Below are 16,962 nucleotides of genomic sequence, written 5' to 3' on the forward strand. Positions count from 1 at the left end.
ACAGCAGAGCAGCATTAACAATGGCAGGACTTCCTCTAAATCAACAGGAGCTTGTTAAAACACCTGTCACTTCCCTGTCACAGGTCACGTCAAACTGTAGCTCCATTAGCAGCTATTAACGCAACAAAACCAAATCTGAATTGTGGGTAATGTTTGTAAAATGAATCACTGTAACAAGTAAAATAAGTACAATGTTAGTCTGGGTTTATTTGCACTTGTTGTTTCAAGAGTACGGAAGAAACTAGAAGACATCACTTAAAATATGTTTCTGACTTTTATTTAGTTCGTTTTTAAATGGTAGGACTTGTAGCAGTGATGAATATCTTTTGCACAGCAGAGAGGCTTTTCCTTTCCCACAACGCGAGATTACCCAGCTGTCTTTGTCACTGTGAAGACTGAGATTGATCTGAACCTGAGATATCTATAATCACCAGACAACAGCAGGCAAAATGGGTTCCCATGGGAGAGATTACTGAAGCACGGAGTCAGCTGCTTAAATGTTGACATCTGTTTGCCCTTCACAGAAAAATACCCCACTGAGACACACACACACGCACAAAGTGCTGAAAGAAATGCATACACTTCCCCTGTAACTCTATCCTTACAACGTTACAGTCACCCAGAGATGAAGTAGTTCACATGATTTAATCATACTGAAAGCTGAGAAAATAAATAAATGCTGAGAGTTTGTCTATCAGAGATGAGTCAGTGCAGCAAGGCAGCTTTAATGTATTACATAGCAGGTAGAAATGCGCAACACTTGGGTCCCAGGAGCACAAAGCAAATGCTTAAACTCAATACGTACCTTGTGGTCTGTGCTCCCTTCTTCATTCTTGTGCTCGCCTTCTGTCTTAGCATCAGTCTCCTCATTCTCAGTCTCGTTACCAGTCCTGTCCACGTGTGAAGGCGAATGATCATCGCTCTGTTCCGAGCTCCCCATATCTCCATTTACAAGCTCAGCAGTCTCTGTCCTCACACTTTCATGCTTCTCCTCTGTATCCTCCTTCTCCTTCTCGTTGTCCTTGTCCATCTGCACTAGCACCCCGTTTGCTGCTTGCCTGTTGGCATCTTGTGTCGTGGCCGCCGCAGAGGTGTTCCTGCTGGTCTCCGTCTTTGGACATGCACGGTGAGCTGGACTGCAGTTGGCAGACTTGTTGATGTGTTTGAGCGGTGAGCTGTCTCTCTTGTTTTCTGTGTTGCTGGAGGAACAGAAGAAAAAGCAAAGGAGGAAGTGGCTCAGTCTGGGTAAGAGTGTATAAAGGGCTAACTAACAAACCTTCCCAGAATAAGAAAATAAGGGAGGGGAAAAAAAAACGAGAAATTTAGAGTAGGCTGGTCCATACCTTCTCAAGGTGACATATTGACAGAGTGTGGTGCACAACAGCAAGCAGAGAGCTTTTGCACATGAGTGTGAGAGTTAAAAATAAACCAGTAGAGATGCACAAACTTCCTGCTGTCTTATTAGGTTGCTGACTGAGAGCTGAGAGGAAGTGTGAGTAAAGCAAAGGGGCACAGTAACGAGGAGCAACAGAGCAATAGGAGGAGCAGAAAAGTAAATCACCACTACTCCCGAGAGGTAGATGCTGCACTACTTCCCCACACATGGAAAACCTACTTTATACATTCTGCTGCGAGGCCTCTTTTATGCTTAGCATCCAAATGAATGAAATGAAAAAACAATTTGCAGAAGACAACTGACACGCAGCACAGAAATGGAAACTAGATTGACAACAATGTGTGTGTGTGTACAATGTCACCATTCAGCTGCTCGACATCCTGTACCGGCAGTCGGTGCAGCTGTTTCCCAGCAAATGATACTCCACACGTTCAGCCAAACAAGAAGCAGCAACAGTAGCCACTGTGTCTCAGCTAAGATTATCTGAACTCAGTACAGTACATTAAAGGCAAAACTGTTAGCAGATTAAAAAAAGTTACCATGTCTATATCTGGAATCTAACGTTTACCGATGCAAAAAACAATCAACCAACAGATGACTTTTTTCTCCCTGCCCAGTAGAAACAGGAAGTATCAATAAATAGAGGAAGAACAAACAGCTGGTGAAACACCCGACAGATGAATGTGTCGGGGGCCGTCACCCACCTGTGGTGTGGGAACATGAAACTATCTTTTCACCACTCAGAGTAAGACTGACAGTACCACAACTAGTGGGCGAGATACTATTTAATACAGTATTCAGAAACAATACAGCCGCATCACTTTGTAGGTGCACACATCACTTCCTCCTTCCACACAAATAGCACAGCAAGTGTTCCAGGACATGACAGTGTTTCAAAACAGGCTCAAACAGACACGAATTAAGAGCAGCTTCAGTTGCAGTGTGGTCGTCGCCTAGCTGCCTTTAAGGCAGCCAAACCTTGTGAACCAGATTAGTACATTAGTAGGTTAATTCTGTTCACAGAATCTGTGTGAAGCGTTTCTCTTCTTTGAGCTCCAGGGCCACTGGAGGGATAATCCTCACTGCCCAGGAGTGGCTGAATGAAATAGATGCACCAGATTCCTCTGATTAACCTCATTTCACACCAGAAAATGCGATGAAAGGTGCAAAGAAAGCCTGTAGACCCGGGAGATTTTTAGAGATCCAGGCCAGAGATGAGACAGATTTTAGTGGGCTGCTACTGCTGCAGATTGCATATTTTAGGGGTGCAACTGTACGAACAGACAAGGGCACCATTGTTGTGCCTCTCACCGCTTGCAATGGGCCTCCCTCAGAGACACAAGGCTGCAGCTACAGTGCAAACTTGCACGAGTAAAGCACAACAAGTTAGACACAGATCAACACTGGAAAAATCTTACAGAATCTAACTCACAATTTAACTATGAGGCAACAATATCAAAGTATACACATTCGTCAAAGATTTCCTACCTCATCCTCCTCTCGCAGCACCGAGTTCTGTCCCACAAATGTGGACCCGTGTTTCCCCTCGCCTGTACAAATCTCCTTTCATCCCCTTGCTAACACTTGGCTCAGCAGCCACAGACTAATCTCCACTTACTCTCTCTAATGACTCTCGTCCGACGTACAATCAATGAGTCGCGGCTGAAAACTTTGAAACTTCTGCTTTTTTATCCTTGAAATAGTTGGTGTAGAAAAGTTGGGAAAGACCAATTTCTGTCACTGTGATTACAACAAGCCAGAGATTTATTACAAAAGCCAAGAAGTTACAAAGATGAAATCTTTCAACCACATCAAGGCAAAAGCTGCTAATTCAATCACACATTGTGACGGAGTTTTAAATCAGCAAAAGCAATAACAGAGGCTTACATTTCCTAAACATTATTAGGAAAATAACAGAATGAGCAATTCATCCACGGATCAAGTAACTGCTCATTTCTGCAGATATCGAGGCAGAGAAAGTTAAGAGGCCGAACCTGTTCTCCTCAAAGCGGCTGATCAGGTCTAAGACTTTGGAGGGTTTCTCTCTGGGTCTCTCCCGGCTGACAGCCCCCGTTTTTCCTCCTCCACTTCCGTCCTCCATCCTGCTTATAAGTGGGGGTTTCTGGATGTGGCCCAATGGGGATGGGATATCTGTCACTGGGCTTTGGAGGTGCAGTGGCTTTGGAGGCACTGGATATAAAACAGAGGAATTTACAACATGAGAAATGTCCTGAATACTAATCACAGCTTCAATTCATTTTCTTACTGCAATCTCAGTTTGAAGCTGAAGGTGGCAGCATCAGCTGTCACAAGTGACACCACCTGTAGGACACTGAACTGTAATAAACGTCCTAAATGTAATAAAGAAATAATCGGGCTTGGCAAAAACTAACTGCGCATGGCTTTGCAACTAAATATCCTGCCTGACTTACAGCAGCAGGAAGAATGGAGCTCTGTTCCCTGCATTATCTGTGTAGAATGATTTACCCAACGCAAACACAAGAGGAACGAGTCTCTCGGTTCACTGAACCCAAGCCAGCTTACATAACTCTTCTTCTGGTTTGACCATTTCGTGGATGTTAACAGTGTCAAACAGCGTCCATAAGCACTGATTCATTCAGTGTTTTTCTGCAGATTTACAGAGTAAACAAAGACGAAGTGAAAAACAGCAGTAGAAAGGTCACTGAGACCACATGTTGTGAATCAGACACCGAAATGCTATAATAATTTGTGTCTCCTAAGATTCTCACTTTGTGGCGTCTGGCTGAATTTTTTCCCACATGCTATTATGTACCTGGTGGTTTAGACTGCAGCCGAGGCCTGCCGCCAGGGACTCTTCCATTGACCCCTCCCCGGCTCTTGTCGGTCGTCCTTGCAGTCACCCGATTCAGACACGCCTGCACACTCGGCAATTCGCTGCGTTCTGACCCTGGGCTGCTGCCTAGAGCTAAAGGACACAAAGAGAGGGCGCACAAGCTTAAAAACAAAATCGATAATGGAATCAAAACCATTTTTATACAAAGAAGTGAGAGTGAAGAAACCAAAAGCATACGTATTTAACTGTTTTATCACTACAGGCATTATCGGCATGACTAATATTTACGATAGGTGACACTGATATATGCCCCACTCATCCTGCAGTGACATTTGAAGCCGTCACTCTGTGGTAGTACATGACTTACGTCGGTGCAATGTTTTACATCAACTACTTTCAAAGGTGAACTATGCTAAAACACATGTTTCTTATTAAGAATGGATTATTTTGAAATATAATATCTGAGTCAGAACTTTTATTTTACACCTTAATTTTCACAACAACCTCTGTCTTGTTTTATTCAGTATTGCAGGTGGCCTGAAAAACCAACGTGCCATTCCAGAAACAGATGTGCAAACATATTCTCCTCCAATTCGCCCTGTAAAGGAAAAAATCATTCCCATCATATATTAAGTGCCATAAACAGCTGAAGACCACACATTAGAGGGTGTCATACACTTCAGTTGATTATCCCAGTTAATCATCCAGCTGATGATCAGCACCAGTGAGACTTTTTACCCAACCAGCTGGCCACAGATGGCGCAGCATCAGTGTTTAGATAGAGCTGGCAGACCGACTTAATGGAGCAGGCGACACAGACTGGCAGTGTTTACAGTAGCCTAACTCGACCTCTCTCTAACCTCGCCAAGCACACACACACACACACACACACACACACACACACACACACACACACACACACACACACACACACACGTCAGTAAAAAGTATGAAGCCTGTTAAAGCAAATGTCCAAACATGGAGTTACACTGCTGAGAGAGTGAAGACCCTCATTATTCTATAAGCTATTAGTACATTAGCTTCCATTTAACGTTGCCATTTAACGGGTGTGTGTGATTTAGCAAAGGCAAACCAGCTGATGTATAGCTTGGATGTAGCTTCCATATAGCTTTGACACTGGTAAACTACAATCTAGTCCAGAAGTTGTAGAGTTAAGCACATCCAAGGATGCCTGCTTTACCTGAAAACAACAAAAACAGTGGACTTCTTATAATTTGTGCTTGTTCTGGTTTCGGTCAGTCTGTTATTACCGAAAGTGAAGAAGGGACTTCATGTTTCTGGCACTCAGGGATGCTAACATGCACAGAGAAATGTTTCATCTTTGAAATGAATCATTGAGGAAGGACCTTCATTTCTTTACAGACTCAGTCCCATCATGTCTAAAAATAGATAAAGATATATTTCTCTTTTTTAGAAATATATCTGCCACTCGAATAATCACACACGTAAAGTAAAGTGGCTGTAATGATCAGCCAATGAAGAGAGCAAAAGATAAACTGAAAATTACTATATCTAAGAACACACAGTCACTGGACATTTTATTAAGAACACCCTGCTAGGGCTTGATTGGATGGGATTGTTTGTGGTATAGAGTCAACAATGTGCTGAAAACATTCCTCACAGATGATGGCATCATGAGGTTGTGCTGATCAACTGCCTGTAAGTGCATGTCGGCTGTGCATCCATGATATGAATCTTTGTCACATCCCAAAAGTGATGTGTGGTGACTGTGGAAGCCATTGGAGTGCAGTAAGCTAATCGTCACGTTCAAGCAACCAGTTTGAGATTTTCTGAGCTTTGCCACACGGTGCATTATCCTGCTGGAAGTAGCCATCAACAGATAGGAACACTGTAGTCAGAAAGGGATTGATGTGGCCGGCAACAACACTCTCCCACACATTACACCACTGCCACCAGCTTAAACCGCTGGTGTATGGTAAGATGGATCCATGTTGTGACCCCACCGTTTCTGCATACCTTTACTGTAATTAGTGGGTATTTGAGTTACTCTTGTGTTCCTATCAGCTCGAATCATTCTCCTTTGACCTCTGATATATCAACAAGCCATTTTCGTGCAGAGAACTGCTACTCACTGGGCAGTTTCCCTTTTTTCATACTATTCTCTCTAAACTCCAGAGATGGATGTGTGGGAAAATCCCAGTTTCTTAAATACTCAGACCAGCCCCTCTGACAGCCATGCTGCAGTCAACGTCACTGAAGTCATCTCTCATCCCCACTCTGATGCTGGGTTTAAACTTCAGCAGGTCTAAATCTTTTGAGAAGCTGCCATGGGATCGGCTGATTAGATATTTGCATTGACAAGCAACTGAACAGGTATACCTGTTGACCTGGGTGTTGGCTGTATTGGGATGGCTCGGTTCTGGGATACTGGGTTCTGTTGTATATGCAAAGTCTGAGGTGGACAGAACGACAGCCAGGAGACAGCACTGAATAAGGTAGATGTCAGCGATGACAATCATGATACTGATTAAGACACAAAAAACATGAAAAGGAGGAGATGGGTTGGAGGTGGGTTGCACAGGGGCTTGCAGCTGCACCAATTTTCAAGCAAAAAGATATAAGTTCATCTTTTTTTCTATGTTATAACTACATTTGATTAATCAGACATACAGTACATAGTTGATAAGCTGATGATGGAAATAAGTGTTGTTTGTATCCTTAGGGTAAGTAACCTGGTCTTTGAGTGAGAGCTTAATGTACTATATACTTTGGAGTACCTCTCCAAATGCAGCTTGTTTACAAAAACATTGTTACTATGTGCCAACTTGGTTCCTGGAGCCCCAGATTTGTCTTTACTAGAGTAATCTTTATCTTACCAATCTTAAAGGGAAAGAGAAAAAGAGTAACCACAAAATCATACAGTCACAATTTCTATTTTAAAGGGTGGACCGTAATTAAAGACAACAAGTCTGGCAACTGTCTGACTGGAAGCGGTCCCACGCTGTGTTTGGGAGGGCTTTCTTTCTAAACATGGCCCCAAAAAATACCAATCAGTTATGAAGGCAGGCCGCAGGAATTTTTCATGATTAGGTGCCTGACTTCCACTCTCAGCCACATTAGAGGTCATAAAAAACATCTTGCAAAACATTATGCACCACATTATAAGTACATGTTCTAAAACGAAGTCTGCCTGCAAATTGCATTTCACATGTGGCATTTATCCTGACTCCTGAGTACAGGAGGTCCAGTGTCCACAGCCCAGCTTTGCTTTCTGGGGTTGTCAGTAACCACGTCAAACACAGCGGCTCACGTCTGAATCACCTTTATATTGCAGCCTTTAACCTGAATAGCAACACTTAATATATCTGTAGGCTGTGTCAAGACAAGAGAGATGTAAACAAAGATATAGATCTGAAAATGCTTCGATGTTTTGCTGTCAGTTATGTAGAAGAAGATTAGATGTCGAGATTTTATGTCACATCATTTATTTTTAACCTCTTATCTTGATCAGTAGATTAAGGAAACGCAACCAGAGCCGTTACACTGAAAAGGAAGTTTTTTCAAAACTACAGTGTTTGGGAAGAAAGTCCTGCTCCTGGTAACGCACTCATTCTGGCACCTTCTCATTAAAACTGTCTTGGCACAACAGACAGCCATGTGCAGTAAATTAGAAGCAGCCAGACAGCGTGCTGCGAAAACACTTTGATTCTAATCCTCATCTGTGTGACGGAGAAGGAGGCGGTCTGCTGTCTGGAGTACGAGATGGATCGGGTGGATGCGAACACAAAATACAACTTAAATGTGTTGCACAGAAAGGAAGGACGAACTCTACCTTCTTTTCATAACTTTTGTGTTTTGGCAAGAAATTTCCTGCCACTCAGTTCTGTTGTGCTTTTACAGTAAACAGATAATCTACTTTTACTAGAAACTGAAAACACTGCTGGATCACTACTCCAATCCAGGAAGTGAAGACTTGACTAGTCAAACCGAGACTTGACTTTTTTCTTTGTTGCAGGATTGTGAGGCTTGTAACCATGGTAACTATCCTTTTACCTTGTGAAAATGTAAAATTTCACTGCATACTCCACGGAGCCCAAAGGACCAATATTAATAAATTCAAAGCGACTTAACAAATGCTCATGCAAAGGGTAAGTACACATGAGAGGTAGAGCGGAGAAAACTTTCTGGTTTTACAAAGTACAACAAATCCTTGATTTCAGAAGTTTCCCCAGTAACAGCACCTTTCTTCACAGTGTGATCAACTGGTTCCCCAACATTAGATTAACTGTGGAAAATCCCATTTTAACAAATCACTATTTGTTAAAATGGGTGAATTAAGTTTACTACACGTTGAAATAAATCCATCTCTTCAGCGCAAGTATCTTACTCTGCAACAAGAAAACAAGCAAAGTCCGAAAATAGTGAAATCCAAACTAATTCCCAAAATAGCTCCAGGCACACTACATTCTTCCAGTTTGTTGTTGTCACAATGATTTGTTTTATTAAAATTTTTTTTGTCTTAATAATGTTTCAAGTAGACTTACAACACTCAATACAAGATTTGAGGAAACACTGGACATAAATGATAAAAAAGACATACAGATCACAGGTACCAAAATCACCATGCCAACACGGCCATGATGGCAGATGATACCAAAGGTATATTTTCACCCTCTTAGTTTAGAAGGATAACAAGTCGAAATACAGACTGTAGTCGAGGCTAATGGGCATGGCATCAGGTTTGCAGGCATGAATGAAAACTGAGAAGATGATGGATTATCAAAGGTGCCAGTTGGTACAAAGTTTCACCATACAACAAATGTTTAACTCAAAACCTCAAATTTCAACTTTAGAGCGCAGCTGCAGAAGTCACAAACCTCTGTAACCATGCCGCTGTATCAAGACTAAAAGCTGCTCCCAGGGAATCAACACGGGAATGTTAATACAGCAAAGATGAGCCGCTTTTCTAGTTTTTCTTTTTAAAGGTTTTTACAGAGAAAACGTACATCTTGCTTATTTACAGGTAGGCATCTGACCTAATTGTTCTTATGTGAATGTTCAAGATATTTGTACCTCCTGACTCCACCTTGTTTGAGAACTGTCACCTGACAGCACACCTGTCCGACCTGACTTTTATGTTTTCCGCGTCTCTTCTTGTGTGTCATGTTCTTTTTGGCTCTCTTGAGGCAAAATATATCCTGATACTTAGGTGTGAGAGCTCGAGGTGAAAAACAAAAGGCACACCCGACTGTGCGCAAGCAGAGGAGTGGTTGACATAGCTTGAAACTGAGGCTTCGTCTTCTGCCGTTACCGCAAGGGTGTGACAGAATTTCCTTGTGATCAACAAGGAAATTCTGAGTATTTTTTATTTTGATATATTCTGCTTCATCTTTGTAAACTCTGTGGCATTTAAAAGACAGTTTGGGCTTCCACACAGTCACACCAAAGTCAAGGAACATGAGGGAAGAATGAGGATAAAAAACGAGTTGAGGTGAACAGCAGCCTTTAGAAACATCTGTCAAGCTTCAGTCCTTACGTGGCTATGATGAAGTTTGCAACTGCAAATTTATGTGTAAAGTGCGTTTGTAGGCCACTCCTATGTTATTTGTATGAAAGGCTCAGACAGTTTGGAGTGTAAACACTGCAACACTCCCGTAAAAGATAAAAGAGCAGCATGGGCATGAAAACATGAAAGACTGCTGTCACTAAAGTGTGATCACACAATTTTATTTAACACCGCAAACTGAACAAAGCAGATGACACAAAACGTGAGAAGAAAACTGTATCTCGATAACTACACTCTAGACTCAGCAGAGACAATCCAAGGATGAACTATTCTGCCAAGCTTGGAAAAAACAAAATCCCAGTGAATGAACTCACCCTGTGTTTGAGATAGACCGGAAAACAGCTGCAATGTCGATCTCTACTGTTGTGTGTTTGAGTGTGTGTGTGTGTGTATCCCAGAAGAGCTGAAAGTTTAGCATCCGTGTAATCTTCCCAGGCGGTGCTGTTGAGAATGACTCAGCTCAGGAGGGAGATTTACAGGGCAGCAAAAGACTCCTCCTTCACTCTCGCTCACACACCCCTTATTTAAGTGGCTTTTAAAAAGTACTGATTCGCACAAACCGAGAGTTGCACGCACACACGCGCGCAAACAAAGACACCTTCAAATGAACTCTGTACCTTTAAGCTCACAGGAACTGCACCTTTAGACCTTAAAAGGTTCAAATCCATAGAAAGAAAGAGAACAGACACAAATGCCTGTCAGAGCAACATTTTTCCAGAAAAATAACAAATTTCGGAGAATAGAAATAAATGTAGTTTAAAGTTATGGAATAATAAATTATCCTGCAATTCTCAGGTACACTGAAGGGTTTTCCAGCTTCCTCTCACTTGTGAAACCCATTTGTTACAATCACACAATGAAGCAAACAGCAGAAAGCGAAACAGGACCACTAGCAGAGGACAAACTTGTTTGCCACAGCACTTCTTCCTCCATCAGCGTCTCTTATTAGTGAAGCACCTGATCAATGATTGACAGCCACCACAGAAAAAGCAGCCTAAACAGCTTCACTGCAGTTCTGTCATCCTCAAATCTAATCGAAGCCCCCAAAATAAATTTTTTATTTAAATCAGCTCGTCCTCCTGAGCCCTGTTATTTATGCTAACATATAAAATGGTAAAAACTTTGACGCAACGACACGAACACAAACCAAATCCTCCCGATTAATCGTGAAATATCAAAATGAGGCTACATTAAAATGAAGCAAGAGCATCACAAAAGGAATTATGGGAATAAACTAAATGTACCTTTTACAGAAGTCTCCACTGGGAAGTGCAACTCAGTCTTCTCCATGTTCTGCATCTAACGTGTGCTGCACAGCTGCTCCCTGGTGTCTATGTGGTGGAAAGGTCTTGGTCTGATCTACGTTGCTATGTATCAGCTTTGAACCATCACATGGTTTCAGATAAAAAAAACCAACAAACAACAACAACACAGGAAGCTTTAATTTAAGTCACGATGACACCTCTGACAGAAACAAGTCTTGAGGTCTTGCTTACTGCGACATGTAAACGCACTGCAGAGCAGCACTGCAGGGAGTGATGAGCATTATTTTGTTCCTTCATTAATAAACTAGTTGGACCAGTATAAATTCAACTCCTGTTAAATTATCTGTCTTTACAAGACTGCAAACCACAACTCCCATCATGCTCACCTTACTTTGTTTGGTTTTTTTTTACTTTTGTACGTTTTGTAGAAAACTGAGAAAAAACAAAGTTGGTGGTTTTTTTAATGAATGCTGTGACTACTCAGAAATATATATTTTTTTATTAACAATTGAAAGTTTTCTCGCTTTAAATTTCCACCCTGATATGTTTTGTGATGTTTAATATGGAGTCCTGGTGATTTTTTTGAGGTTTGCACAAATATTTCAGTGATAAATGCGACTGTATTTTTTATTTTAGCGCGACTTTCAATATAATTATTTTGCTCAAGAACCTGTCTCATCCACTATCCATCCTGTCAGTCACGTATGCAAATCCCTCCAAGCAAGAAACAAAAGCATCCAGTGATGAGCCACAACAATAAAACTCCAAAAAACTTGTCTGTTGGGAACCTTTTGGTTCAGGCATTCGTGTGGATGTTACTTTGATACATACCGCCCACCTAAACATTTCTGCAGCAGAAACACATCTCCCCTTGTTATCACCATGACAAAGCTCCTCTGCACTGCAAAAAATGTGGCTTGAATGGCTGGAGGAAAATTACCTGAAGTTGTTACCTGGTCTTAAATTCCCCACATGCCAATCCAACGAGCCAGCACCTTGTTGAGAACAGGTCCTGTGTCTTAGGTCACAGCTGTTTTGGCAACACAACAGGACAACTTTCACTATATTAGGCTGATCAGTGTACAAATTGGAAGGAAACATCTCCTTTTGTTTACTTGGTTTCAAAGAGTCAGTGAGACAAGCATACCCTGGTTACTTAGTGCATGTAAACATCCTTTGTAAGGACAAAGGCGTTCTGCATGATCGTTATGGTTACATTTATTTGATGAAAAACTGAGCTGTGAAACGAAAGCTTTTGAGACAAAGTCACACAAACTGCTTCAAAGCCACAAACATACATGCACACATGTACGCACACACTCCAAATAGCACTACCTCAACCAGTCAGCTTGAGAGTGCGTTGTTGCTGTGCACGTTTGGCTCCACTTTTACAGACGAGGCTTTGAATGATCCAATCATGCTAACGCACACCGTGTGAGAGAACATGACAGACAGAATGACACGTAACAATTACAGCCAGTCCTGTGAGCTTGGAGTTGGGTGGGGGGCTTTCAACTGCCCGGACTTTCTTCAGATTAAGCTTGCATCATCCTCTAATCTGAGGGCCGTTGTGAGATTACCCCACGAGTCTGCTTCGAAAGACTAGATAATATAACAAAGAAAGAAAGAGACACGGATGAAAACCCAGGTGCAAAAAGGAGAGGGACTTACAGGCGTGAACTAGAAAGAAGAGAAAACGAGGAAAATGAAGAATAGGAAGACACAGAGGGCCAGAGGTAAGCGCCCATTCATCAAAAGAAGCAGACCATGAGACACAAGCATGTTTGCGAGCGTGAGCGCACACACGAGTTTGATATAAAAATAGAGCAGCGACCCGCAGCGTTTTTCACACCCCTGCATAGCAGAGAGTCACAGGAAGGCGTGTTCATAGTGTCCTTCACAGTATCATCCTCTGTCCTCACTGTGCATGTTAACTGATTTTACTCCGATCCAGAAGGTCTGGCAAAGCTGAAAAATCCATGCATTCTATTGATTTTGAATGCAAATGTGTGTAAATCAGAGGTGTTGATTGAAAAGAGACGATGGACATGTGAACATGGCAATGAAAATCAAGATGATGCACAAAGTGGACGAAAAATGGGAGACTAAGATATGAATAATAACACATCTAAAGAGTTTTTCAAAAAGTCTGCGTGCAAGCACTTGAGAGAAAGACCGTAAAGATAAATGGAGGTGATGCAACCTACCTATGGACTGTTCGATCTTCACCGCCACACAGGTCTGCTCTTCAGTGTTCTCCGACTGGAAACAGGTAGCTTTGCCCTTCCTCTCTACAACACAATATGCGCAGATTTCAAGATTTAGAATAAAAATAAGTTGACAGAATTTGTGTAGATTAAGAGGCTATTTTAAAGGTTGACCTGCATATCAGACAGAAGCTTTAAACAGTTTGAGGCTTCCCCAGATTTTATGTAAAAGGTCCACCAACTCAGATCAAACCCCGCCCCCAATAAACTTATACAATGAACAGGAGAGATTGTGAGATCTGAAGCACTGTTGTGGTAGCTGCATTTATCAAGATCTGGAGTACACTCATGTTTGTTTTGAGAATGAAAGGGAGTATATAAGCCCTTGGAGAGAGAAACCCTAATTAGTCTGTCTGTGATATGTAGGCCATCGTCAGCAGGGAGAGCAAACGCTCTTTCAAAACAGCCGTTTAATATGCACATAAAAGATTAAAGAGAAAATAGCTAGTCGTAAAAACAATGAAGACCTCGTGAGCGTTCCAAAACCTCCAAACACAAACACACACACACACACACACACACACACACACACACACACACACACACACAGAGTAGCACAAACCTATGCCCTCAGTCAGATGTAATCATCGCCTCTACAGGCACCCTGTTCTGTCACACCAACCTCCTCTTTCACTACATCATTAAATTTTCACTGTGGTCTTTCTGTCTGGCAGCTCCATGTTCAAAATCCACTGCCAAACATATCCACTAGCCTCCTCTGCACATCCAGCCCAGCTAAGCCCCGCCTCCCTAACTTTGTCCAACCTGGGTTTTCCTCCCGATCGACTAGAGTTGGGCGATAGAACGATAACGATATGTATCGCGATATAACTTTTACTGATAGAGAAATTAAGCTATCGCGATAGACCTCGCCGCTCTTGTCCTCTTTTTAAAAAAAAAAAAAAAAAAAAAAAAGGTCAGCCAATCCAAATTAAATAACGCAGAGCCGAACCAATCACAGCCGCAGCGTCACGTCGCGTGACTTGTTACGTACAGCACAAGTGCCAAGCCACACGTGTGTTTGTTTGGGAGCCAGCGCGTAATGGAGGAAATGAGTGTGCCGACTAGGAAAATCAACCGAGCGTGACCGAAGAGAAAACAGATGACGGTTCCAATGCCGGAGAGATTGTCGAACGGAAGAGCCATAGAAGTTCCGTAGTGTGAAGGTATTTCGGCTATTTCAAGTCTGACAAAAAACAGAGTAGCGTGCACTGTAAATTGTGCCGAAAGCAAGTCTGGAAATACAATAAACTGGTGCATGCGTCACACTGCGCCACGTTATTGTTTCAGTGAAATGAATTTCTACAAGACTGTTACTGTTAATTCTACTCTCTGCAGTGTTTAAATGCTTACATATACACACAGTTACTGTCCGTCCACACATACGACTCGGTTCTGCTTCTATGCCCCAGCTTTGTTTACTTTTTCCCACCGAGGCTTCTAGACTTCTGATTGGCCAACATTTCTGCACGGTTAGGAATCTAGCGCCACCTGCTGCTTTGGCATGTTCATAGCAGCGTTTTCCTTCATTTCTGCCTTTATGTGTGGACGGGATTATTTTTTAAAACGAAAACGGAAAATCTCAGTTTTCAAAAATACCCGTGTACGTGTGGACGTAGCCTCAGTCTCTGACTGGAAGCGCTAATTCGTCATTCGGCTTTTGTCAGACTAAAGTAACTGTTAAAACTGTTTGAAAAGCTCAGCTATACAACAAGGAGAGATTGAGAATTTCCTTTTAGTTCTCAGTTTATTTGATATTGACAAAAGTTAGTCAGTTTTGTCTGTTCTTCTGTAAAACAAACTAAGATTTATTTTTAGAATTAATATTTTGTTTCTAAGTGGAATTGACAATTTAGTCTGTTTCGTTTGTTCTATTTTGAAACTTAAACGCTTTAGCGGCTGCCTTTTGTGTAGTTTGCAATATTTGCCTTTATCTATCTGAAAAAGTCTCATGTTCCTTAAGTACATCTGCCCTGTTGAACTTATTATGGGAAATAAATATTTAAATAAAAACAAGCTGCTGATTATTTCACATTTTACTTGTGAGCAACGGCACATTTAAATCTTACAAATATAGTTATTTGGCTTATATCGTGATAGATATCGTTATCGCCTGAAATGAAAAAAACATATCGTGATATGAAAAAATCTTATATCGCCCAGCTCTACGATCGACTCGTTCCTAATCTTGCCTATCCAGGTAACTCTCAATGAAAATCGTACAATATTCAACCCTCCAGCCACCTCCAGCTTCACCTATGTGTCAACATTAACCACACAGAAACGAAGCCAATCAGTCGGGTTTGTTGTTCCGCATTCTTTCGAGAAATGTTTTTGAGAAATACTAAAAAGAAAGCATCAGTGTGTATTTTGTAAACGGCACTACAGCGGAACAATTTGACTGATTGAAAACAAGTCACGTACCATCAGCATGCAACAAACTGATAATGATTTTAAACATTTGGGAATTAAAAGAACTGCATGTTTGCTCAGAGGTTGTGGAGAAAACTGCATTTCCTTGAATGACACCACTGTTAAAATAAAGCTACAGAAGCACTAACATAATAACAACCTGGGGAAAAGTTATCCCTTTATTGAGCAGTATGGGTGTTAATATAGTATTTATAAAACTTGCCTGTTTAAAATGATTATCTCACCAATGTTTGTGGGCAAGATAATAAATCGGAGAATTTTTAAAGCAACTGTCATTATAATATGACTTGTTGTGCATTTAATTAATTCATTATCAGCTGCAATCATATTGTTAATGGATGCATCTTGCTAAGTAAGGCTTAGCACTCAACCCTTTTCAATTGTGGTCACTTCTGACCTGCGAGACTAAGAAGACAAAAGAAGGCAAAGAAGGCAATCTACACTTATGAACAGGTTATAGTTTTGTGGTAAATCATCTTCTATTTCATTTCAGTTGAAAAAAACGGTGTTGACATCATCCTGCAATGTTTTCAGCCTGTCAGGAAACTACACAGATTAAAAAAATAAAAGAAATCATATCCCTCCAAAATACATGACAGGGTAACATAATGAGTCCTCTTACTCAAGTGAATTGAATTGTATTACAACGTTCATGCCTCGCTTATCGTTTCTCAAACTCAATTCTGTACAAGCATTTAGTGCTGCGTCAGTCAGGATATACAACACAGCAGTGAGTGGACCGAGCTGACATAATGGAGCGTGGATAATGGTACGTAAACCAATAGTAGAGTAGCTCAATGGGGGGTCGTGCAAACGGTGGAAATACAGATGACGGTGTGTGTGTGTGTGTGTGTGTGTGTGTGTGTGTGTGTGTGTGTGTGTGTGTGAGGGAGAGAGAGTGAAGGGGGGTATAATATCCTGGCGCATGGATTAAAGGAGGGCTTTCTCCACCCACCATCTGGACTCCTCATGACAGGCCTGCCTGCTGTTCAAAGACACACACACACACACACACACACACACACACACACACACACACACACACAACTTACTTAACAGTATACAAGTTAAACCCCAGTCGAGTTCCCTACTGAAAATATAACAAATGTAAGCAGCTTATGAAAAGCATTATGTACACATCTTCTCTACAGAGTCGGCCTATGGAGGCCTCTCCTCCGGCCAGCTCTTAGCCGTGTGACCAGAGTCACTGCGTGCCCATTGTTTCCTTAAGTGGGGGG

The 16,962-nt window shown here is 41.7% G+C and overlaps 1 protein-coding gene across 3 annotated transcripts in view; it reads right to left on the reverse strand.

The window, feature by feature from the left end:
* The window catches only part of fgd4a (FYVE, RhoGEF and PH domain containing 4a), a 53,779-nt gene that overhangs the window by 8,562 nt on the left and 28,255 nt on the right, over nucleotides 1-16,962 (reverse strand). For 2 of the 3 annotated variants that reach the window (XM_085359005.1, XM_085359004.1), the window contains exons 2-5: nucleotides 13,232-13,315; nucleotides 4,191-4,343; nucleotides 3,391-3,586; nucleotides 806-1,199 (exon numbers count right to left, since the gene is read on the reverse strand). In XM_085359005.1, coding sequence (XP_085215131.1) covers nucleotides 806-1,199; nucleotides 3,391-3,586; nucleotides 4,191-4,343; nucleotides 13,232-13,315 — 827 coding nt within the window. The remainder of the gene's footprint in view (nucleotides 1-805; nucleotides 1,200-3,390; nucleotides 3,587-4,190; nucleotides 4,344-13,231; nucleotides 13,316-16,962) is intronic. The other variant, XM_085359006.1, reaches the window with a different exon arrangement.

This window comes from Diplotaxodon limnothrissa, linkage group LG7 (assembly GCF_057381915.1).
Source record: "Diplotaxodon limnothrissa isolate DT_005_m linkage group LG7, D_limnothrissa_male_GT1.1, whole genome shotgun sequence".
Classification (NCBI taxonomy): Eukaryota; Metazoa; Chordata; class Actinopteri; order Cichliformes; family Cichlidae; genus Diplotaxodon; species Diplotaxodon limnothrissa.